The 24,800-nt window shown below is 47.4% G+C and overlaps 9 protein-coding genes across 9 annotated transcripts; 7 read left to right on the plus strand and 2 right to left on the minus strand.

The window, feature by feature from the left end:
* Positions 1-433: 433 nt before the first annotated feature.
* N7495_003765 (uncharacterized protein) lies at positions 434-1,965 on the plus strand (the record flags this gene model as incomplete). Its single annotated transcript, XM_057206416.1, has 2 exons — positions 434-1,860; positions 1,917-1,965. The coding sequence occupies 2 exons, from the start codon at positions 434-436 to the stop codon at positions 1,963-1,965; spliced, it is 1,476 nt and encodes a 491-aa protein (XP_057064096.1).
* Positions 1,966-6,016: 4,051 nt separating this feature from the next.
* On the plus strand, positions 6,017-6,893 carry sod2 (superoxide dismutase sodB; the record flags this gene model as incomplete). The annotated part of the gene is made up of 4 exons (XM_057206417.1): positions 6,017-6,137; positions 6,212-6,618; positions 6,679-6,746; positions 6,806-6,893. 4 exons carry the CDS (start codon positions 6,017-6,019, stop codon positions 6,891-6,893), a joined length of 684 nt encoding a protein of 227 aa, XP_057064097.1.
* Positions 6,894-7,228: 335 nt separating this feature from the next.
* On the plus strand, positions 7,229-8,710 carry N7495_003767 (uncharacterized protein; the record flags this gene model as incomplete). The annotated part of the gene is made up of 1 exon (XM_057206418.1): positions 7,229-8,710. One exon carries the CDS (start codon positions 7,229-7,231, stop codon positions 8,708-8,710), a length of 1,482 nt encoding a protein of 493 aa, XP_057064098.1.
* A 451-nt stretch (positions 8,711-9,161) lies between these two features.
* N7495_003768 (uncharacterized protein) lies at positions 9,162-12,336 on the minus strand (the record flags this gene model as incomplete). Its single annotated transcript, XM_057206419.1, has 4 exons — positions 9,162-11,530; positions 11,619-11,825; positions 11,882-12,213; positions 12,254-12,336. 4 exons carry the CDS (start codon positions 12,334-12,336, stop codon positions 9,162-9,164), a joined length of 2,991 nt encoding a protein of 996 aa, XP_057064099.1.
* Positions 12,337-13,325: 989 nt separating this feature from the next.
* Positions 13,326-14,151, minus strand: psf3 (DNA replication protein PSF3; the record flags this gene model as incomplete). The annotated part of the gene is made up of 6 exons (XM_057206420.1): positions 13,326-13,393; positions 13,482-13,590; positions 13,636-13,825; positions 13,879-13,937; positions 13,987-14,055; positions 14,110-14,151. The coding sequence occupies 6 exons, from the start codon at positions 14,149-14,151 to the stop codon at positions 13,326-13,328; spliced, it is 537 nt and encodes a 178-aa protein (XP_057064100.1).
* A 458-nt stretch (positions 14,152-14,609) lies between these two features.
* Positions 14,610-14,907, plus strand: N7495_003770 (uncharacterized protein; the record flags this gene model as incomplete). Its single annotated transcript, XM_057206421.1, has 2 exons — positions 14,610-14,750; positions 14,791-14,907. Coding segments are annotated over 2 exons (258 nt in total), but the record flags the coding sequence as incomplete, so codon positions are not given.
* Positions 14,908-16,118: 1,211 nt separating this feature from the next.
* Positions 16,119-18,767, plus strand: N7495_003771 (uncharacterized protein; the record flags this gene model as incomplete). The annotated part of the gene is made up of 1 exon (XM_057206422.1): positions 16,119-18,767. One exon carries the CDS (start codon positions 16,119-16,121, stop codon positions 18,765-18,767), a length of 2,649 nt encoding a protein of 882 aa, XP_057064102.1.
* Positions 18,768-19,323: 556 nt separating this feature from the next.
* N7495_003772 (NAD(P)/FAD-dependent oxidoreductase) lies at positions 19,324-20,961 on the plus strand (the record flags this gene model as incomplete). Its single annotated transcript, XM_057206423.1, has 2 exons — positions 19,324-19,986; positions 20,041-20,961. 2 exons carry the CDS (start codon positions 19,324-19,326, stop codon positions 20,959-20,961), a joined length of 1,584 nt encoding a protein of 527 aa, XP_057064103.1.
* A 633-nt stretch (positions 20,962-21,594) lies between these two features.
* Positions 21,595-24,522, plus strand: N7495_003773 (uncharacterized protein; the record flags this gene model as incomplete). Its single annotated transcript, XM_057206424.1, has 1 exon — positions 21,595-24,522. One exon carries the CDS (start codon positions 21,595-21,597, stop codon positions 24,520-24,522), a length of 2,928 nt encoding a protein of 975 aa, XP_057064104.1.
* Between the last annotated feature and the right edge of the window lie 278 nt (positions 24,523-24,800).

Raw genomic sequence — 24,800 nt, forward strand, 5'->3', positions numbered from 1 at the left:
TCACGAATTGTGGAATGTCCAAGGTTTCCACTTCGAGTGTTGATCTCGAGAGTCTAGATAATAAGGAGTATGCATGCATACTTTCCTAAGATGTACCTGTTTTCGATAACCTTGGTAGATCAACCAGATATAATTAGTGTTGGAATATGGAACAAAGCAGTCATGTGATCAAATTGTTACTTTATAATAGATAGCAAACTAAGAATGAAAACCAGACTTTACAACCACTTCAAGAGGACACAAAGATATCATAGGGGCGTAAAGCGTTACCTGTGATAGGTGTCAGAAGTGGGCGTTAGCCTCATCACCTTTATCGAATAGCTATTCCACACTTGGTACAGGTGTACCGACACTGATCAGTCTTAGTACAGATCAGGATAGCAACACCTTCCACTAAAACACCTGACTTCATTTTTTTTCAAATCCTCCAGAAATGGCATCTCCTAAGCCTCCAGAGACGCCAGAGATGGCCTACACACGCTTTGAAATGCCTGGTTCTTACATATCTCCAATACGCCGTCAAGCCCAACTCCAACCCCATGTCCAATCAACTTCTTCATCCCCCATAAGATACAGAGTCATTGACTGGAACGAAAGAATCAAAAAGTTTGATCATGGATTAGCCAACGCAGAGGAAGCTTCGCTCGAAGAACTTACCGAATATGTCGAAACCGCAATTTTCGTTCATAGCGAAGAGTCCCTAACTGATGAGACACTTTGGCTTCAGTTCAAGGATGAGTTTAACGACTTCTCTCTTCGAACCTGGGATCGTCTGCCCAACCGCCTCAGGATAGCACTGCGACTAGATTTGATTCAGAGAGGAGTCTTCATCCGTCGACCAACCAGTATGACACCTCCTATGCCAATCTCTCATATCCTGCATGAAGCTGTTCAGGACGAACAGTATCATACCTGGACAGACCAAGAGCTTAAAGCAGTCCTTGAAGAAGTCAAACCAGTGATCTCTATTAAACTCAGTGATCGGCTTAACGAAGCAGGAACTAAATTGAAGACCGATAGCCAAGAATCTCCGATCCCTCCACAGATTGTTTCTCCACAGATTGTTTCTTCACTTCCTCACCAATCAAACCCATTCCAAACCACCAAATATCCAAGTGCTAAGAGAGCCACCTTCGTGCCCTCCTTTAAAGATCCAGAGAGAGATGCGTTCCTAAGACAACAGGAAGAACAGAATCGGAGACAACATCAGGCTCAACAGGCTGAAGCTGCAGCTAGCTACAGAACTCCAGAGTCTCAAGAAGCCTATTATAGGCCCTTTACAGCTCCAACCGACGCCAGAAATGCACCCCGGCAGCCACAAAACCCACCTCCTGGCGACCGCCAGTCATTCTATACTACTCCTAGAGAGCCAGATCCTTATCACCAGCCATTCTACCCTGCTCCTAGAGAGCCAGATCATCGCTACCAGCCTTTCAATACTGTTCGCAGAGAGCCAGATCATCGTCACCAGCCTTTCAATACTGTTCCTAGAGAGCCAGATCGTCGTCAACCAGATTACACCAAAGAAGCTATGAACATCCGCAAAGCCTACCAGAAGGACCAGAAATATGGTGGATCAGAAGACAGCTTCGACTTTAAGCTAGCCATCTTTTACGACATTTGCGAACAGGCCAATCTACCTCCAGAAGCATACAAAAAGGCATTCTCAGCTATGCTCAAAGATCAAGCCAACGACTATTATTATAATAGTAGCTTATCCTCAAAGCCATTTGACGAGATCTGCAGCCAGATGAGAGCTTATTTTGAAGGACCTAAACACCAAACCCAGAAGCTTGTCGAATGGAACAATGTCTCACTCCAATCTCTAATCAATGAGAACCCTGGAAAGCCATTAAACCAGTGCTTCCAGCTTCTTATCGATAGACTCTTGAAACTACGCCAAGGGTTACACCCAGAGATGCGTTCGGATACTCAGTTCTCCGCGAAGCTTACAATCGCGTGTAGAGGAGTCCCAGCATGCGAAAATGCGATCGCCCAGCCATCCCACGATCCAAATTCCATGATTACCAAGATACGAATTTCAATCACAGCATGGGAAAACTCACGACCTCAAGAGACACTTCAGAACCATGAAGCGTTCTACACCGACCGAAGATACTATCGGAATGACCGAAACGGTGAGCAAGAGCGCTCCTATAGTCAAAAACGCGATAGTAGATGGAATCCAAAGAAGAAATGTTATGTCTGCCATAAACCAGATTGCCGATCATGGAAACACACCAAAAGCGAACAGGAACAAGCTCGTAAGAGATATCGACAATCGTTCGAGCGGAATGGTGGCTCTGGCAACTTTAAGAGACGATTCAGACAATATATGGTGCAATGCGAAGGAGAGGATGGCGAAGGAGAAGATGATGCAGAGCCATTCGAAACCCTTATCTCTGAACCTCATACCCAGAATGATGCTAATTCTGGAGATTCCGGAGAGTCTGAAGAAGAAGAAGAACAAGAGAACTTCATGACCTCATGCGGAGAAATGACACTATTTGAAGCAGAAACAATGACATCTGAACTAGCTGATAGGGCATATCTTCACTCGATTATCCCAGAAAGTCAGTCTCCAGCTATCAAATCTCTAGCAGAAATCACTGAAAATGACCCATTTACATACACCACCATCGCCACCACGAGATATAATTCAGACACATTTGTTGGGATAATGATCGATACTAGAGCATCAAGCAAGTCTACAGCCGGATATGGCCAATTTCAAGCCCTCCAAAAGCTTATCGATATCAATCTAAATACGTCCTCAGCTGGCCAAGTTTCTGTACAATTTGGAATTGGCGCGACCTCTTCTGTCGGCACAGTTCTTATCCACACCCCGATTGGCGAAATACAATTCCATGTGGTTGATGCAGACACGCCGTTCCTACTCTGCCTCGCAGATATGGATCGACTTGGAGTATACTATGATAATCTTCGGAATGTCATTATCTCTTCAAATAGCTCGAAACCAGTCTCGAAAACTCTTGAGATCCCAATTATCCGTCGATTCGGCCACCCATTTCTACTCTGGAAAGCAGTCGCAGGCTATATCACATCATCATTCAGCACCGAATGCCTTCTTACAGGTATAGAGCTTCGCCGCCTACATCGTCGATTTGGCCACCCATCAGTTCTAAAGCTCCAGTCTGTCCTTCATAGAGCTGGCCACAACATCCAGAAACAAGCTTCAGAGCAGATAATCAAGTTCAAATTTGGTAGATCACCAGGTCGTTTTCCATTCAAATTGGCATTCAAATTGGCATCAAGATTGGCATCAAAATTGGCATTCGAATACGCGTTTCCAATCATTTTTCAAAGTGGCTCCAGTGTTGGAATATGGAACAAAGCAGTCATGTGATCAAATTGTTACTTTATAATAGATAGCAAACTAAGAATGAAAACCAGACTTTACAACCACTTCAAGAGGACACAAAGATATCATAGGGGCGTAAAGCGTTACCTGTGATAGGTGTCAGAAGTGGGCGTTAGCCTCATCACCTTTATCGAATAGCTATTCCACACTTGGTACAGGTGTACCGACAATTAGAATCCCATTCTAGAGAGAAAAGAGCGTGATCATATATCAAGGACTACTTAATCCAACTACAGCTATGTAGGTGACTTTACCCTTAGAATTAAGGGAGACCCAAGCGTATATCGGGACATATATCACTATGACCTTGGAATCTCAAAAAAAGGTCAATCTCGGAAATAGTAACATAGTGTTCATATATGATAATCTCAGGGTCCTAATTTCCCAGTTTAGTATTAGTTACGATATCCAAAAAGTTCAACAGATAGCTAGGGAGCATGTATAGTACTCTCACCTAGCCAAATTACAGAAATATAGCAAAAATAATTGGCGCCGCCCGGAATCGAACCGGGGCTAAGTCGGTACATTGAGGATGCTTTCGCAAGTAACCACAACGACTCGTCATACCACTAGACCACGGCACCTGATTGGATAATAGTCATTTCATTTTTGTTAATACCACTAGCCATCGAATTTTCATCAGACGGGTTAGGTTGTAAGCTCCAGCCAGGGCTTAAGAAGTTGCTCCCGAAAACTCTTCAAATTTCATATTAGTACTACCTAAACTTGGAAATTAATTAGGACTAGGAGAGAGTAAAGAATAAAGAGAATTTATGAATACTCCTAACTAATTCTCAGAGAAGTAACATATTTGACCTCCATATAAAAAAACGAAGTGCGGAGTAAAATGTTGAATTCGCGCTAGGTATTATATACGAAGAGCAAAAAGATGGCGCCGCCCGGAATCGAACCGGGGCTAAGTCGGTACATTGAGGTTGCTTTCGCAAGTAACCACAACGACTCGTCATACCACTAGACCACGGCACCTTATTAGATGTTATGGGTATTAATTTTACTTACTATGAAGCTGTTTTCAAATGTTCTCACAAAGAGTACGCATAGAACCTTGCCCATGATACTCCATAGTGAATTCAATGACTACCTTTGGTAGATATGACCAATCACTCCATAGTTTGAACGAATTTGTTAGACTATTTAGCAAACCCCAGCTTTTTTTTTGGTCTACTCGACTTCCTCTTTCCCTTTTACCCCTCTTTGGTCTGATGTATATAACTTACTTAGCTATATCTTCGCCCACCTGAGTGTCATAATCAATTATCAATTTTACACTTGGCCACCTCCATATTCTGTTCCACACTGAGTAAACATATTGGTCAAGATTTGTAATCTTCAAATCCGGGATAGCAATTTTGGCACAGTTGCTAGCATATTCCATATCCAGGTATGTAACCCTCTGGTCAAACAGAATATTCAAGGTTATTTAGTCCACAATATGCTACGCGCAAAATGCTTTAAGCGACGCCCAAGCTTCCAGCCTTGAAAGACCTAGATTCGACTTGCTCGCAAAGATGACTATAAAAGATATTGCTCAGAGAACTCTGAAATCGCACGATAGTTTGATTTGACCAAAAACACTATTGAAAAGGATAGGATTGCTTCAGCTGATATTTTCAGTTTTGATGCACCTGGATTCACGATGGGCGTCGGTATAACCCTGAAAATTTTGTCTGTTGATTCTAGACGGTCATTCCAGCAATTTGATTCCTGAATTTGATCAGGAAAATGAAAAACATGATTTTATCCCCACTTTTATGCCTGCTTATGCATCCTATACTCCAACTATCAGATATCGACTAAATTTTTTTTTCTGTTTTAAAGCGTCTAAATGGGATCCAATCGGTCTAAGAAGATATTTTTTGGAGATGTTCTAGGGGGGCAGAAAGGGCGAATTCACAACCTAAGTAAAACCGGATTTTTCAAAAACAGCTTCTTAGGCACTGCCCCAGCGGACCTTAGAGATATTCATCTAGATTCTATCATCCCCGATGCTGTTGTAGATACTGTTTCAAAGCCTATTAAAGCTCTCGATTCTCCATGACTAGAGATCCCCATGCAGTTTAGATGATTAAATATTATGAGATATCAAACTCTCTGTTGAAATCGGCACTAGAGAGATATTCTACTTTAATCATTTCACCACCTACATGACGTATGATCAAAGATTCTGAAGAATCCACCCACATAGATAGCTTATTCCAAGGTTGTACTTATTTTCAGGTGGGAATAATTGATATCTAGGTATCCGTGATCTCTAGGGTTGGGTTGGAAGCTGGACCTTAGGAAGCGACTATCCAGGCTGTTTGTACCCTAACCTTTGTCATTCAACGCCTACTTACGCTCAACATGCGCCTAAGTGGAATTACTGGGTTAAGTTTAGCTGGCTAGATCATGATATGATGTTTTTGTTATTTTGGCGGGGTTTCTAACTACTTGATGTATTAATGTGGATGGATTGCACCTGGATGCAAATTGTTGACTAAGATGACGTAAAAGCATCGGATAAAGCTTCGGGGATCCAGTTTGGCAGCTCGGACTCTGCTCCCCTCCGCCGATTTCTTTCCCTTGAACTCCAATCGCCCTCTCACCCCAACTCTCACCTCATTAAATTTCATAATGGCTGCTCTTTTCTCTACCTCTGCCCGTCTGGCTCTTCGCTCAGGTGCATCAGCCACCAAGGCCGGTGCTGCTGGACTGACCTTTACTCGAGGAAAGGCGACACTTCCCGACCTATCCTGTAAGTGAAGCCCTCGCGCATAGATCAATGGCACATACAATATTTTGAGATGATCCAGCTAACGTGAACTAAAGACGACTATGGTGCCCTTGAGCCCTCCATCTCCGGAAAGATTATGGAGCTCCACCACAAGAATCACCACAACACCTACGTGACCAGCTACAACACTGCTATCACGCAGCTTGAGGAGGCCCAACACAAGGGAGATATCTCTGCTCAGATCGCCCTGAAGCCTCTCATCAACTTCCACGGTGGCGGCCACCTCAACCACACTCTTTTCTGGGAGAACCTTGCTCCCAAGAGCGCTGGTGGTGGTGAGCCTCCATCCGGTACTCTGGCCAAGGCTATTGATAGCACCTATGGTAACTACGATGAGTTCAAGAACAAGTTCAACGCCGCTTTGACCGGTATCCAGGGCAGTGGTTGGGCTTGGCTTGTTAAGGACAAGCAGACCGGCCACATCGGCATCCGCACCTACGCCGTAAGTCAAGCAAGCAAAAGGCCAATTAATTACACATTGCAAAATCTGACACCGCTATAGAACCAGGACCCTGTTGTTGGCCAGTTCGAGCCCATCCTCGGCATTGACGCCTGGGAGCACGCTTACTAGTAAGAATATTCTTTCTGAATGATTTATACCGCATCTGCTAACACAATCACTTCTTTAGCCTCGACTACCAGAACCGCAAGGCTGAGTACTTCAAGGCCATCTGGGAGGTTGTCAACTGGAAGGCTGCTGAGAAGCGCTTCGCTTAAGTAGCACACCTTGTACATTTCAGTAACCAATGCTGTAATTCACACATGTATTGTAGCATGAGTTTGTCGATATAACACAGAGTCCAGGCAATTTACCAAATTTCAATCAATAATTTACTCAATTAACTAACTACTGTAGTTATTTAGCTACTAAACAGATGGCCCAAAGCAAAATTGCCCCCAGAAATCCCATGTAAATACACTCACTACCTTAAGTCCACCGGCCCGCCACGGCCCGCAACGCAAGGCAAAGAGCGCATCATCCATATTGAGTGTGTCATAAAACAATCCACAATCTCCAACCTCCCCAAAAACAAGGACCGTACATGTCCACAATGTCTGCTGAAAGCTCAGGGCAAAAGTCAGGAATCCGCGGATTCTTCCAGCACGCCATCCGCCCGAAGAAATCCCGCCAAACACTCCGCAAAGCAAATCCATCTACAGCCGACCTACCGCGCCCCAGCACATCAAGCAACAGAGTCGATATAGGCGATGGCTACTACTACGAAGAAGCACCACCGTTGCCAGGTTTGGCACCGCTGGAGGCGCACAGGCTAAAGTACAAATATGCGCACGAGCAGATGGACACGCAGCTGGGCGAGCATCGCGACTACACAACCATTATCCACGCACTGGGCATGGAAGAGATGGATGAGAACTCCAGACCCGGAAAAAATAGCGAAAACCGTCCACCAGGCGAACGGGACATTGGGAAACTGCCACGAAACCTGTGGCTGCAAATAGCATCGAACCTGAACCCGGCCGAAGCAGCGACATTAACCCTCGCCAACAAAACACTTTACCACCTCCTCGGCACGCAATACCTAATGGACTTAGAAAAGCCCTCGAACAGGGAATACAGAATCGACTTCCTAGTCGGGCTAGACGTACACCTCCCCCACCACCTCCTCTGTTTCCCCTGCGGAAAATACCACCGTCGCACCCAAGAAGGAAAAGAACGTCTAAAACCCTCACACGTCGTCAACCCAATCTTCAACTGTCCCGAAGCAACAAACTCCTTAAACCCGCCCCCGCGCCACAGAATCACCCACGGCCGCATGCTCCCCTTCTCCTTCGTGCAACTAATCTGCCGGGCAAACCGCTTCGGCCCACGCTACGGCCTAACACCCGAAGCAATGGCCCGCCGCTGGCAACGCGACGGCTGGTCACACACCTCCCGCTTCCTACTACACGAAGGCCGGCTCCTAATGCGGGTAAGGAGCCAAGGCTTCGCCGCTCCAGGCCAGACGGTATCGCAGAAGCGAATGCTCCTGCACTCGCGCGAAGACTTCTGGCCGTATTTCAGCTCGTGCGCACACTGGCGCGATGGCGAGTTAATGCCAGCGTGCAAATGTGCGCTGGACCATATACCGCGGCCGCGCGAGACGGGCGGGTTGCAGGGGATAGAGGCGAAGCTGAAAGATAAGACGCATGGAAGGGTATTTGATCCGAATGCGCTGACGCTTCTATGTGGGTTTTGTAGACCGATGCGGAGGTGTCCGGAGTGTCCTAGTGAGTATCTGATTGAGGTTAAGCTTAGTGAGGATAAGGATGATGTGCGCGGGAGTGTTTTTAAACAGGCTATTGTTGTTACGCGGTGGACTGATCTTGGCGATGGGACTAGGCCGGCTGGGAAGGAATGGGCTTCTATTACTGGGGCTTCGGACGAGTATGATTCTTTGAAGCATTATGCCAATCGTGGGATTGCTAGTATCTTTGAAGCTGCTTTTACCGCAGATACTCTTCCTGGGCAAAGGATTATTTCGATGAATCCTAAGGGTGAGAAGTTGGGGGAGAAGGGACATAGCTGGTATTGAGTGTCTTTGGTTAGTGATTGTTATTTCGGTCAATGGGGCGTTATTTGGGGAATACTTAGGAGGCTTGGTGGTCGCTAGCATATACAAGCCATGATTTTGGCGTAATGAGGAACCTTGGAAGTGTTATATAATTGTATTAAGTTAATTTATAGACCTTATTGATCTGATTACAAGACTGAGTAATTTGAATGAAAAAAGGGTATGAAGACCAGGTGATATCAACGTTTGTTATAAATTGTGATATTGCTAAGAATAACTGGAGATGATCAATTTTAGGCCATTTTATGCATGTCAGAGTCATTAAAATCAATTTTCCACGCAAATAAGGACCTTGGAATACGTTTTTTTTTTAGCCGGAAAAACGTAGCTGGATATGGTGGTATTATACATTGGGAAGGGGTATCATAGTCATAATACAGTGGTTCGGTCATAAGGGTTGAAAAGAGGGTGATCATCTCCGAGAGCGACGACCCATATACCTCGGGCGTCGAGAAGCATCCTCGGCCATCGCGACTTCAGACCGATGACGGACAACAGGGGGATTCATCGAGTCTGGAGAAGAAGCACGGGAGAAATTAAGCCCATTAGCTGCATGGTCAAAAGCAGCGGGGTGATTCAAAAAATCGGGTAGTTTCTCCGTAGCTGTAACTGAGCGTTTCCCACTGATGCCTTTCATCCATCCGAAGATGCCAAGCGAGCTGTGACGTTTGTGATCTGCGGTGGTGCTGTAGGATGTTACTGGGCGGGAGGAGATGGAAGTAGAGCTCGACGGGATAGACATGGAGAGATCTTGCGGCTCCATGAAGGGTTGATGGAGTGTCTGGTTCCCAAAGTCACATCTCGAAGGCATGTCGACGTAAATATCGGCAGAAGGCGAGATGATCTGCGATGTGGGCCGGCGTGGAGGAGCACCGCTCGTTATCCTAGTCTTTGGAATGACTGGGGATGGAGCCCCTTCATCTTCGTCGTCTCGGAAGTCAGCCAACATGGGAGAAGACTGGAGACGGCGGGGGCCTCCACTTTGACTGGGGCGATTGAAGAATCGTGTCCGGAAGCTCAGGCGTCTGCGGGGCCCGGGATCGAGTTCAAGCTCGGACTCTACCAGTGGGTCAAGTGCAATGGGGTGCTCGGCAATAGACTGATTCAAAATATCAAGTGTTGTAAGATCGAGAGTCGGGATTTCCGGTAGGTCAGGTTCGTCGTCATAAGAGACAACCCTTCCGTCGTCATGGAAGACAGATTGGGTGATGATATCCATATGAGGCTCCGTTGGCGGCTGCATAATGCGAAGTCCACGGTTGCGATCTTTTCGGGACCGGGGTCCTTCCTTCGCAGCAGCAACCCAGTCCTGGGGCGTCAGCGGTGGCGAGTCACATTCCAGTGATTGTGAAGTCGAGGTCTTAGCCGGACTCTGGCCCGGAGTGATTGTTGTCGAATTTTCCCCGCCCGGGTAGGAAGAACTGAATACATCGTGGAAGGATTGAATGGCGGGATTGTTAGGGGTACCAGGGTCAAGACCGGCGGCTTTGTTAGCGATCTGATTGAATGGGAAGATGGTAGGAGACTCGACAGTCTCGCCGACACGTGGAGTATCACCACAGTTCGTTTTCACGCTGTCTACTGCACTACCACTGAAGCTGCGTCGGGGTCGAGTGACAGGTTCAAAGGCAGAGCTGCGATCAGCTGAAAGTTTGACCTGGCCGACATGCTGATCGGGATATGGGCTCTTTCTAGTTGCGATGCTCCCATTAGAGCCATTATTGGGTAGAGCAGTACTCATCGTGTCAGGCGTTGGGGGAAGTTTAGGCATTTCAAAAAGCGAGGCATCAAGATGTGGGCGGCTGCGGGGCCTGCTTGAGGATAAGTCACCTCCGAAGGTGAGACCAGGCTTTGTAGAAGGTGAGAATGCACTCATTGCACTGGTTGGGCGCCGTCGAATCACGGTCTCGGACATGTCCATTTTCGCCTGCATCCACCTGTCGATTTGATCCTGCTTGCTCTCTTCTTGTTCGGATGGAGGTACACCTGATATGGAGGAAGTTTTTACTGGAATTTCCAGCTCGTCGAAATGGCGGATTTGGGGCATATCAAATTCACTGCACTCGCTGAGAACACTCAGTCTTGGAGAACAGGGGTCCACTGTTTCGGACATAGAGTGGAGGCTTTCCGCCTTGGTGAGCATGCTACTGACATGGGATAGTTTCTTGTCCGGCGCATAAAGACTGCGGAGGGTGGCAGTGCTGTGGTTGTCAGCGCGCAAAAATGACAACGCCTTGTTGGGCTCGCGCGAGGTAGGGGACTTTGCACTGTATGGACTCGAAATATATCCTTGTTCTGATCCTCTTCTGGACGACGTTCGCTCAGGTATCTCAAACATGTTCTGCCGGGCTTTAGGGGTGGAGATGTCGGGGCCGTCCAGCACGAGTCTGCCCTTGGGCAGATCAGGCGTTTGTATAGGGGTATTTGTCATGGAGGCATTGGGGCCATCAAGTACAAGTCGATCTGACTTCTGTACGTTCGTGAGAGTCTCCATCTCACCCTCTAATTTGCAGATCCACTCAACAGCCTCCGAGATGGCTTTGTCCTTGATTAGAAGTTCCTTTCTGAGACGTTGATTTGTTTCTCGCAGGCTTTGGTTTTCCTTATCAGCTACTCGAAAGCTTTCCAGTTCCTCTTCGAGATTTTCCATCCTTTTCAACTCCTCTTCCATCTCTTCCATTCGCTCCAGCTTCTGCTCTAGTATTCCGACTTGCCGAGTACGGTGGAAGATTTCGAGCTTCAGATCGAAGTTCAGCGAGTTTATTTTCGAAACGTACTGCCCTGGTCAGTTGAGTGTGTTGAGGATATCACGCCAGAATTCATACCTGGTCCATTTCGCGCATGCCCATGCCATCAGGTTTCCGCACACCTGAAGAGGATATGTCTCTGACCCTGCGAGCCTTGTCTGAGCCAGTGTCTTCTTGCTTTCCATCCGGGCTTCGAGGAATACTGCTCGCATCCCAACCTTCTGGGGGAGCTCCCCGAGAGCCACGGTGTGCACGCTGTTCCTTCAAGAGGTCCTGCAACAACGTAGAAGCTGGATTTACCAGTGTATGTGTGGCATTTTCCGGGGTTTCTACGACATGAATTAGCTTTGAAAATTCGAACTAAGCAAGAAAATTGGTGACATACTGCACTGGAGTGAGGGAGTTTCAGACCCCCTGGATGGTGACTGGTCATTTAGCCATGACGTCTCGGTGCCGTTGCGTGGTGGGCTATACATGTTGGATCGACCCTTGACTCGAGCAATCGAAGGATGATTTGGACGATTGGAAGCTGTGATAGTGGAAGGGTCAATCGTACTGAGTATGGAATATGGTATATGATATATGACTGGGGGTGGAGGTTGACATACGCTTTTTGAGAACAGATGCACGTCGGAGGGACGGAGCAATATCAGAATGATATACAGTGGGTAGGAATTCAGGTGGCGCAGGTTGCCCTGCGCTCCGAGCTTGAACTTTCTTGTTCATAGCTGTGTCCATTTTCAATCAAAGCGCGTACTTGACGCAAACGGTAGTCGGCCAAGGTCCCGCGCCACAATTGGTGTCAGTTGCACTTGCAGATGTATCCACCAGTGTCAGCATCCGATGAGCTGTCCAAACACAATTGGATCAATTAGATCTATTGGATCAATAATGGAAGGATCTGGTGCTGGGGAAGGAGTTATGCAAGAAGCGAGGGATGCAGCAGAGCCTGTGGGGGAAGTGTCCACTTTCCGAGATGTGTACAGTGGTAAATCGGGGGGTTCAGTTCCACAAGTGAGGTATAAGCGAGGGATCAATGCTATTGTGATCGGTCGATAGTGGCGTTGAATTGAAAGAGAGGAAGAATTGAAACACAGTAATGCTATGGTTGTCTAGGTGGAGAAGAATGGAAGGAAAGAATGGAAGATCGAAAGGTGGAAGACGGGAAGATGGAAGATGGAAGATCGGAGGAATTAATGAAAGGAAATGAACAGAATAGGCAAGATCAGAGAAGAGAAATGAGGTCTCTCTCTTTTTTTTGCCTCTCATAGTACTTTGGAATCCAATTAGATTGTAGATCACAAATCGCAGTTCGTTGGTTCCATGAAATAAAAGACCAATCGGGTGTTGGCCGTGGAGTAAACCCGTCTTAGTCTTTTCCCTTACTGTGTCTAGCCTCTTTTATGGCATATCTGCGACTTTTTAACCAAATCATATCAATGCACTTTACTATAGTCACTACACCGGCTTTAATTCTAATTCACTCCTACGCCATCACTATTTTGATTGGTTAAGTCTTCAACCTTGTATACACCCCTGAGACTTAATCGTACATGTACTACAAAGACAGACATGTGGCTAATAGCTCATACTCTCATATACATGGCATGGGTACTCTATTAGCCCCTGTATCACTTCCTAGGTATTGAAACGATGATGCGACTCAACTTCAACTTGATTATAGACTTTCTGATTCAACGCTTTACAAAGGTACGTCGTACCTTTACTTATAACATTGGAACAGGAATTCAAGTTGAAATTGTAAATGGGTAGTACGGAGTGTAGACGAGTTCAACTCAGTCCATATCAGATGATTAGATCAGATCAGTCTATTTTCTTTTTGCTTCTCCAGCCCAAATTCGCATTTCCTTAGCTCGATCGTGAGCGGCACGGAACACTAAGGAGATGTCAATACGTCACAATTAAAAAAAGAAAAAGAAAAAAGCAAGAAAAAAAAAAGAAGAAAGAAATAAGGGATTTCCTACATTGACGTTCTGTTTCGTCTAGACCACGGAGAAACTCCACTCCGTCCCCAACTGCACCACGCGGGTTATGAGCGTGGTCGGCTATCTCGGCTGCCCTTCGTTTGAACGTCTATATCGTCAGTAAATGCATGTCATGAGGTAATTAATGGCTTACATCAGTCAAAACATCCACCATCTCCTCTTCTTCGAATATCTCTAGGATCCGCTGGCTCAAATTGTAAAAGTGCGGTGCCAATGAACGCAAGTCGACTGTGCGAGGGTCTGCTTTGAGTGCATTAATTACTCGTTCTGATAGAGCATCGGGCATATCAAGAGTCACGAGACGGGAAGTACCCAGTCGAGCCCTATGTCAAAAATAAGTTATTGTCATGTAAAGATCTGGTTGACCTGATCTGACCCGATAGACAGCATTTCACCAAGCCATAGTGGAAGGTCGATGCGCGTTCCCGCTGGGATCTGGCCTTAGTTAATGCCTGAATATTCCACATCACAGGTTATTCCTTACATCTTCACCGGGGTTGCCTTCTAAAATTCCTAGGCCGGGTACCTCGAGCTCGAATGTACAGGGCAGTTTCTAGAGCTGATGTGAGCAATCAGGCAAATTGTTCTATTCCAGAGGCAAATTTACCTGAGCATCTGTCAAGATGCTGTCAATGTCATAGTAGGACATTGCGACCCATTTGCCGACACCTGATCTGTTGCAGCCTATTTGCGTTGAGAGTGTTGAATATATGGTGGCAACGCGTTCAAGGCACGCGTGAACACGTGATAGTTGAGTTTGTCCTGTTTGCTTCGTTTTCTAGTACGAGATACAATTCGCTGTATCAATTAGTTTCCGTCACGTTAATCACACTTATCACATTTACAAAATGTCAAGACTCATTTTAAATTTTGATTTTGAAAAATACCTGCAACGCCGAACCTTTGGTGCTCTGACCTCATACTCATAGCGCTATGATCTATCTAGACCTCTTCACTTTAAATACCCCTACCATTCCCAATTATCTTGCCATCCACAACAATGGGGTGTCATCGAACTTTGCAAGGAATAACAGGTTTTTAAATTTTGCTTCTATCGATTAACCCACCTGGGTAAGCCCTGGAGGCAAATGTCAAAGTTCTACCTAGGTACTACAAATACACGGCTCCGACGGTCGATTCAGCTATGAACTAGAGTCCAAAGACGATAGACAGTCAAGTGATCCCGTAGAGACGGTCCACATATGTGACAAGGATGCCACCAGAATTAGCTATATCAAGACCATAGCGGTGATATCCTAGTTCACAGTGAGATTCATGGAACTGCCAGGACTACGGGCTAGATCTGCTTGATGCACTCGAAAAAGCGACGATCATTGATAGCAAGGACACTGGCTATCAGAAGCAGAAGAAGTTGATTCGTGGGATGCATGGAGGATCTGTTTAGGCTACATACTGGCAGGGATTGAAGTTGAAGCTGGGGTCTTTGGTATACTTGTAGCCATGGCCTTGTCACTCTAATTCACCCGACTTATTTAATTTTCTAGCGCAAGAAGCGCAGGAAAGCGGCCCTCTCGACGATTGTTTCAATCTACACAATTGATATAGAACCTTGGATACAATACCTAGGTATGGTAGGCAGGAACTCCACTTGACCCACCAAGGCCGTATCCAAGTAGATATCTCCAGTCTAAACATAATGTGGATATAGTGAGGTAGTGAGTTTGGATGAGTACCTAGAGATACACTACTATTGACCAAATCTAGTGTATTTTAGTTAACTATAACTCTAATTCCCAAGATAACGCTCGAGTCTGAAAGCTTCAATGCAAGTAGAAGACCAAATCTGGAAGTTTGGAAAGCATATGCAAAGCCACATACAAGAACGTAGATAACGAAGTTGGAGCTATTCGCCGAAGCCTCACGCTATCAACGATTGGACTCGTATATCTCCTTTGAGTGATTGCTGATTGGTGATTGTTTACCCTAATTTTAATGGCGTACAGTGCCAAGGCTACAGTTCTGCAGTAGTATATCAGCTCCAAGGTAAGTATTTCGAATCCTAGATGGGTATAATTTTGTGGTTTAGACAAGGTCTATTACCTACATAGAACTAGTTGACTTTCAACTATATTTACCCCTTAATATTCCGATCAAAATTGAGCAAGTCAATATACTTTCTCAATATCAATATTCTGCCAAGCTCCTTATCTGTGATTATTGCATGAAGCACATGTACAGATACTGTATACTGTATGTATTAAAATGCTTGCTCACGAGACCACTATCTCAGAACGTGCACAATACGTGGTACATGGTAGTAGTAGAAATTGATAAGTAGTAGTAGCAGTAGTAGGAATAGTAGTAGTAATATCATGTACAACTAGGAACCAATTCTTGAGCGAGACATTATAGTAGAAGTAACTATGTACTATAAAAGGGGGAGAGGGGCGCGTATGACCAAGCCAAATTTAGATTTCAGACCCAACTTTTTACTGTAAAACAGGATGTAACGCCGAATGAAACAAGTTATTACTTTAAATATTACTTTATTACTTTATCACTTTTATTACTCTCACTTCCTCCTTCCATTCCACAGTAACCACCCTTTTTCTTTATTCAAAGGTCTGGGCCCCAGCGCCCTAGACTTACTCAGTCATGGCTTACAATGCTGTCGCTCATGAGGCTTCCGATTCCGGCTCCAACTCATCGCGCAGGTCCACCCCTGCCTCTCACTATCGCGTCAACGACACCCTTCAAGTCGTAACCGCAAATGCCGATCAGGGCCTCACAGGCTTGGGCGCAATCATTCGCTCCGTGACTTCTGCCAGCTACGAGACCGTCGAGGATGACGATTACGATGCTGAACCCCCCGTACATGAAGACATTCCACTGCATGTTGCTCCACTGAATGTGCCTCCACTCAGCGTGACTCCGCTGAATACTGCGATCGCGCGACATTCTCCACTAGAGACCCCCTTGCAAAGCCCTACCCCCTCGATCCCTCTCAGTCATCCTACCCCAGATCTTCAATCGATCCAAGGCGCCTATGTCGGAAATGTGGAGCGACTAGAAGAAAGTGCCATGCGACTCAGTGCAAGCTCTACCGACATTGCTAGTGAGATTCGCAAGATGGATATGGAACAGAAGAGACGCTCGTGCAGCTCCGCTTCTAATTCCGTTATAATGAGGAATGAAGCATTCTCGCCGGGCGCCATGTCTTCTCCCCATGGATCATCAAGTCGATCAACGCGTCAACGTTCCGTTTCGGGTGCATCTCGCCTCGCTCAGCTGGCCGAGCCCGATGATGAGGAACGTAATCGATGCCTAAATGGCATTTTTGCTTCTCCATTCCCGCTCGCCCCTGCCATTGCTCCACCCCCACAGCCACGAGTCTATCCTCAACGAAACGAACGCTATTATCACCAATGTGACGGTGCCGGTGATGAAGATGGCCAAGTGGAGGCCACGGGGGAGGAACTCCAGCGTTCATCTTCAGCTGCTTCCGGCGATACCTTCCAGCAAGCCCAGACTCTGTTTAACGGTTTCGATGGTGTCCATTTCACACCATTGGGAAATACCGGGCGGCAGTTCGCCCTGAACCGACCGCCCCTTGCGAGCACACCCCAGTCATACAAGGAGCCGCAAACAGGCGAGCACATGGTTTACTACCCTGCGCCCGTCCCACGCATGCTTAATCTCCCTCCCAAACTTTCACGCCACCCAATCACTGATCGAGAAAAGCGGCGAACACAACTCTTGACGACGATTGCAGCTGAAGATAGAAAAGCTGCTGATGAAGTTTCCCAATCTGGCAATGACAATGCAAACAACATCCCGAAGAACAAGCATCAGTCTGTCATTTCGCCTCATCTTCGTGCAAGCGTCTTCTTCGACCCACCAAGAACTACTCTCGAAGTTGAAGTGAAGCAACAATCTGCCGTCGCAACACTTGATAGCATCTTAGACGCTTCGGCTCATGCACCTGTCTCGGCATTTACTGACCACCCCTTTGCTGGTCATGCTGGCTCGCATGTCTACGGTAGTTCAAAACGCAACACTATACTCAAGAAATCGTCTCGTAATTCCCAGTTCCCAATGGGCCAACGCCAGAGCACTGTGAAGAAGGAGGCCGATGGCTCGGTCAGCTCCAAGAGTGACTCTAAAAGTGAGGAGGATTCCGATCCGTCAGATGAGACTGGTACCGGAAGTGAAGAGCACCCAGGAAGTGAAGGTGACGATGAAGAAGAGGAGGATGAATTGGACTATGTCGGCCCGCCAAATACACTCCTAGCTGAATTGGTGTTACGAAAACATGAATTGGCACAGCGGCGACGCACGGCACTACCTTTGCCCAGCGATACTGGAAGATATGGTGCCACACTGTTGGAATTGGATGCAAGGGCCCAACGACAGAGCGATAAAAGAAGAAATCGGCCAGTCACACTCGCATGGGATCCTCGCGACGCCGGGGATGACGAGGAAGTTCCTCTAGGAGTTTTATACGCTGATAGGAGCGCCGTTGAGGAGGAGAACCGTCCCCTAGGTCTCTTGGAAAAACGCGCACACGAAGAAAATGAACCTTTGAGCTCGCGCCGGGCTAGGTTACGTGGTGAGCCAGCCGTGGCAAAGCGACCTGTTAGTGACTTCTATGCCGTTACTGTGGCTGAACCTACTCGGCCAGAACCAGAGCCAGAGGAAAGTGATCACGAAGGCGAGACAATGGCCGAACGACTGAAGCGCCTGAAAGGCGAGAATTCATCCCAAAGTCACTTTGCGAGTGAATTGATCGCGGAGATTGATACCAGAGCCGGTGTGGAAAGTCGCGCAAGTTTGCATACCAAGGAAGCCGAGCCCGAGCCAGTGAATGAAGAAGAGACTCTCGCACAGCGGCGAAGTCGCCTCCAGAAAGAAAATGCGGCTGCACCTAAGCCAAAACCTCGCGTGAGACAAAGCATGATCGCTCTCCCACAGGTACGACCAGCTCCTGTGGCTCGCAAATCCTCACATGATGTGCTGCAACAATTCGGCAGGCCCCAGTACGGTGGCCATCGAATGTCCATGCAGCCGTACCCAGTGCAATCATCACATGGCAGCTACCATGCGCCAATGGGACAGCCAATGGCACAACCATACAACTATGGCATGGCATATCCTGCCGCTCGTCCCTATTCTCAAGTCAATACAATGCCTATGAATGGCATGGCATATTCCATGCAAAATGCATATAGTCCGGCAATGGCTCGCCAACCGGTCGATCCAGCACAGCTAGACATGGTTGACCGGTGGAGACAAAGCATCCGTTAGCTTTCTTTGCATTATGTCGTCTTTTCTAGCTCTCAATGTCCCCATAATAGTGCCCCAGGCTAGGCGTTTTTCTCAAATTTCTCATCGCTCTTGTACGGTACTAGAGTAGCGGAGTTTGTTTACGGTCCAGGCGTATTTGATTCTATAGACGAAGGGTCTCTCGACTACACATAGAGAGCCCCTGGAAGAATACAAATTCTCATGTTCACCTCGGTCTTTCTAGTTAGATCTACCTGGTTGATATAAGGGGAAAATAACCTCCCCAAATGTAATAGCTCGTACTCTGGAGGTCACCGTAATTCCAACCTTTTCTAGACCAGCTCTTTTCTGACCTTTTTATGTTTATTTATCTTTTCTTTTTGTCGGGTCACGCTGAAGTCTTTATCTTAACTAGATGAGAGCTTTGCATTATCTTACTGCATGAGCATTTCAAGTTTCAAGGTGTTTCTTTTGAAGGCGTTTACCCATCGATCTTTACTTCTCTGTTTACTCTCACTTTACTTTTTTATTCTTCACCCTCCACCTTCTCTTTCTCAATTCCCTCCCCACCGCAAACATGGGGTCCATTTTATCAACCCTCCGCAATACCTATTTCAATTTGCTAGCTCTCTTCCACGAGATGAACACCACTAAGCAAAGTTTCGACGCACTGATCTCCCGCGTGAACGACGTGGCACTGCCAATAATGAGCCCCTCCACAACATTCTGGGAAGATGACCCTCCTTTCCCAGAACTAGTGAACAAGCAATCTGAAAACTTGTCCGAGAGAGCCGACATCGTAATCATAGGCTCAGGCATTGCCGGTGCCAGCTTTGCATATGCACTTATCGAACAAAGCCGTAAACTCCACGGCCGTCAGAATTGGCCACGGATTGTGATGCTCGAGGCTCGAAGCATTTGCAGTGGAGCGACAGGTCGCAACGGTGGACATATCAAGTGTTCGCATTACCATGAATATTCCAGCCTGAAAGCACGATATGGAATGGAGGCTGCGAAGAAGCTTCTCAAGTTTCAGATGCGTCATCATGATATCCTGATCAACTTCATCCGGGGCTGCTCATACTTGGAATTGTCTGGTGGGAGAAAGGTCCTGACTCTGGACGTTTTCACTGATGAAGAGAAGTGGTTTCAGGCTAAGGAGATGGTGCAAGACTTGAAGCGGGATATGCCTGAATTTGGCAAGGAGGTCTTGATTTATGAGGGCACCGTAGCTTGCAAGGTCAGTTTTGTCTTGTTTCTTCTTCACCTGGGATGGGAATCTCAACATGACTAGGAGCACCATATCGACCCTGAGCACTGCTGTGGCATTATCACCTACCCCGCCGCAACCCTTTGGCCCTATCGGTTCGTGACAAGTCTCTATGCGATTCTTCTAGAAATTTGTCCTGTATTCTCGATCGAGTGCAACACACCCGCAACAGAAATTGATGTAACCGGTTCGAATCCCCTCCGGCCATTCGTCGTGCATACACCTAGAGGCAAAGTCCACACAACTCACATCATCCACGCGACAGACGCATTCGCCGCAAACCTACTGCCGAATCTAACCGGCAAGATATTTCCAGTCCGAGGACACATGACAGCCCAAAAGCCAGGCAGTCTTTTCCCCAGCCTCGACGGAAAGAAATCATGGTGCTTCAACCACAAGAAAGGCTTCGACTACATTAGTCAACGCCCAGGTTCAGGAATGCTAATGGCCGGCGGCGGCATAGTGCAATCACCCGAACACGGCATGGACGAATTCGGTATCTGGACCGACGACAAGAGCAATTATGCCATCAAAGCCTATCTGGAGGGTCTCCTGCCTACGATGTTTGGCCCCCAGAACTGGGGAGAGGACTCTGGCACTCGAGTCCAAAACTCCTGGACTGGATGCATGGGATTCACCCCGGACTTGCTGCCCTTTGTCGGGCCATTGGATGTTAGCATTACGGGCCGGAAGCTGCCGCAGCCCTTGACTTGCCAGAGACAGCCTTGTGAGTGGATTTGTGCCGGGTTTCAGGGAGAGGGCATGGTGTTGGCGTGGCTGTCTGGCGTTGCTACAGCATTGATGCTGCTTGGAGAGGAGGTAGACTTTCAGGAGATGGATGCTATTCCCGGTGGTGAAGTTCACGATTGGTTGCCTGAACAGCTGCTTTGCTCTAAGGAGCGCGTTGACCGGTTGAACGTTTCAGATCTTGCGGGCCATTTGTAGTTTGGCTGAGCTGACTGACGACTATGGGTTTGAACAGCTTCGTCAGATTTGGATTATCGATATGAGGTCTTTTCTATCTGGAAGACTTTTGGTTGAATCATGAATGCCGAGTGAAGAAATCCTACCTTTTATCATGAGCTGAGCCTTGGGCTGTGTCTATGATCCTGTTTTGATATTAAATCCCTAGCAGGATGCAGAAATGCCTATTCACCTCTTCCCAAACACCGATAATCAAATTTGGTTATCAAAATGATGAATTCCAGATTAACATGGACATTGATCCCAAGATTGAAGTAACTCAAGGGTTTGATATAGGGGCAGTATTACTGCCGAATTAGTCAAGTCCAGAACTACTGTAGTTAAGGCGTGACTGCACTATCTTAGTAAAGATCATCTTATCTCTCCAGTTTATTCTTAGACCACCTCCTTACTACTTAATAGACAATCTACATTGTTTACCGCATTACAAAAGTGGAGTTGACTGTAAGCCCCACTATGTGAAATGTGAAACTGCACATTCAACGCTCCTTTACTAAGTAGGGATTTAATGCTTAGATGAATCAGTCTGCCATGGCGTCCAAAGTGCCTTGAATTTTCTATATTCTATTCGGAGGTTCTGGACCCACGTCTCAAATGCCCCCCTCAGCCGTCTTCTCTTACTGGCGTCGCGACCGACGCGCCTCTGCAGCCGTCGTGTCCACGACTGTGCCAGTGGTTCCTAAGGGAACCGCTGAAAATCGAATTAGTATACCTCCTCAGTTACCTCAAATACCAGATACTCCTCTACTCACCACTACCTTCGACGGTGGTCTTCCACTCTCTTACGATGTCCCCTCTGTCAGTGAATCGCCGTTGTCGCCGTTGGAAGGCGACCTTACCTCTGCAGCAACCCTGTCATCCTCGTATAGCCTTGCTGTCCCACTCCCTTCAACCAATAAAGAGATTCGTCCGCATTCGTGTCCTGAAGAAAGCTCTCCAGATGTCATCCTGCCATCTCCGATCACACCGCAACTTTCACCCTACGGTCTACGTCCAGATCATGGAGATGTAGAACCAAATCTGAAAGCAACTTCACCATTCCGAATGTCCTTCGGTAAAGGGCTACGAAATCTACAGTCGAACTCGGCTGATAACCAGAAGCATTCGCCAACGCGGGGCCTAGATACGAGTCAGTGCCGACTAAAAGCTTCGCTAGACGAGTCCCCGGTAGAGAAACAATATGTCCAACAGAAGGAGGCTACAGACCGGCGATCTACAGATCGCGATATTTCGGGGGAACACGTCCATCACAAGTCGGGCAAAGCAATGCTCCACCTATTGAACCCGATGTCCCTTCTTGCGCGAAGGCGATCATCGCATGTAGGGAACTCCCGCGTCGACGATGTGAAAATGAACGCGAAAAACCTAGTTCCCGCCATACCTGATGACTACGATCCCCGAATCCGCGGGAAGATCGTTCATGACTTTTCGGCCCCTCGACCACGCATTAGTGCTCAGGATGCGTCACCGCAATCCGTGCAAAGCCCTGCAGGGCGGTGGAATGACAAGGCCAGACATAATGACTATTCACCGGTGTTTAAAGAGCATTTCGAAGACGATCAAAAGGTGCTGCAAGTTGAGAATAAGGGCTATCTTCAATCTTCGTTGTTGACCACTCCGGCTCAACCGGGCTATGAACACTCCATACCTATTTTCGCCCGCAATCTACCGTCAAGCTTGCCGGAGCAGCGTTCAGATGTCAATGACCCACCTATACCAGCGGAACTCCCAGAAGAAATTCCAAAGGAGCTTCCGGTAGACACTCCAGCAAAGGTCCCAGAAGACCCGGAATGCACAGAACCGAGCCACCCCATACATAAAGAAGAGCAAGATGACGATGATATTCCTCGCATACCCTATATACCCGCAGGCTTGCCAAAGCATCTCAAGAGCAATGCTTCAAGATTCAGCTTCGACATGGGTGGCGTGGATGGGTCTATTCAAGAAAAACTCCTGGAAGAGAAGCACAAGGCGAAAGAGGCAGCGCGCCGGATCGAGGCCGGCTACTTTGAGAACTTTGATGATGAATTTGACCATGATATCATGGACGATATGGATGATCTGGAAGAGAAGATTCCAGGAGTGAATGTTGATGCGGACGATGATGATGATGACGATGACGATGACTTTTTAGCATCTGACAGCAGCGAACTCAGGTCCTGGGCCTCGAGCTTACCGCCTGTAGTTGGGAACCTAGCCATTCTAGCACCGCCTGATATTTCGAACAACGATGAAAGCGAAGTCCCAGTTGTGGATGACGGCTCGGCTCAATCAGAGCATAGTGACTCGGAGTATAGCGATCAGAAATACCCTGAGACTGAGCTGTCCGCTTCGGACAATGATGCTACAACAGGGCCATATACACAAGATAATAATAATAATCAACCGGCACTTCAAACATTCCTTGACGTTGAAGACGACGACGACATGTACTTTGACGACGGAGAATTTGGGGATCTCAACATCGACGACGAGGATGGTGGATTTGACGAGTCTGTTTTTGATGACGTGAACAGTCACCTCTATGAAAGGAAACCAGTCTATAAAGAGGTTTCTCTGCCTCTCAAGCCTGCCTTACCTGACAGTGACGACCAGGAGGAGATGCAGGAAGATGAAGATACTGGACAGGGCCTGAAGCATATGCCGAGTGTGGCCAGTGAGTTCCGGGCGGGTTCCATCAAACATGGTCTACTCGGTGAGATCATACCAAACGTGGGTCCTGCCCGAGCTCACGGGGGAGTCCTGACGGAGCAAAATCTAGAGGTCTTGCATAATGCTCTTGCGTTCGCAGCAAACGAAGCAGCAACCCAGGGACGTTTTGAACGTCAATACAGTACAAGCAATCGATCCCTGGGACAAGGGAGCATTCCCCAGACCTCAGATACGGCTGAATCGCAACCGGGACTGATGTCCGATGACAGTCGTCTCAGTCAGACCGCAGATGCCATGGGATTTGAAGATGTTTTCGACGATCATATCTATAATGACGACTATGCGGACTACGACGACCCCATTGTCGCCGCTGCCAACGCAGAAGCGCTAGAAAATGACGACGAGGGCTTTTACGGTCAAGAGTTCGGATTCTATGCACAAGCAAGCGGCACCGCTAACACCGAGCTTACGAACGGAGGCTACTTTGGTCCACGGGGTGCCGAGGCTATCACGCGAAGCTTCAGCAGTCGTGGAAAGTTCGAAGAAAGTCTCACCCCGATTACTGAGCGAAGTGAATGGAGTACACGAAACTCCATGATCTCGTTGAAAGCTCATGGTGCTTCTCTGTCCAATCATTCCCTGGCCGGTGCTGGACTGGCTCAGCTGGTTGACATGGGAAACTTGGACGATGAGATGACCATGAGTGCTCTGCTGAAGCTGCGACGGGGTGCTTGGGGTGGAAGCAATGCTGGAAGCCCCCCTTCTTCTCAACGTGGTAGCTTCATTTCTACATCTGAAGCTAGCCCTCTCGAGGCAAGAACTGCCGACGAGGGCTTTGACAGCCATATCTACTCTGGCTCACCGCTTTAAGGGTGGTTTGGGGCAAACTGGCCGATCTCCCGCTGAGCGGTAGACGGGCCGATCAACGCAGAGAAGTGCCGCTGATCGGCACTTCATTGTCTATGGTCTGTAAATATCACTCAGTTTCTGGAAATACGGGTTATATCTTTCTTTTTCTGTTGCATATGATTGCTTTTTGACCGTTTTCCTAATGATAATAATGACTGTTGGATTCGGAAGGATTCCAGATGGAATCGACCCAATCCTGTACCTAGACTAGTTTACGGATTCAGCGTTTTTTTCTTCTT

This window comes from Penicillium taxi, assembly GCF_028828555.1.
Source record: "Penicillium taxi strain IBT 34144 chromosome Unknown utg000003l_segment0_segment0, whole genome shotgun sequence".
Taxonomy (NCBI): Eukaryota; Fungi; Ascomycota; class Eurotiomycetes; order Eurotiales; family Aspergillaceae; genus Penicillium; species Penicillium taxi.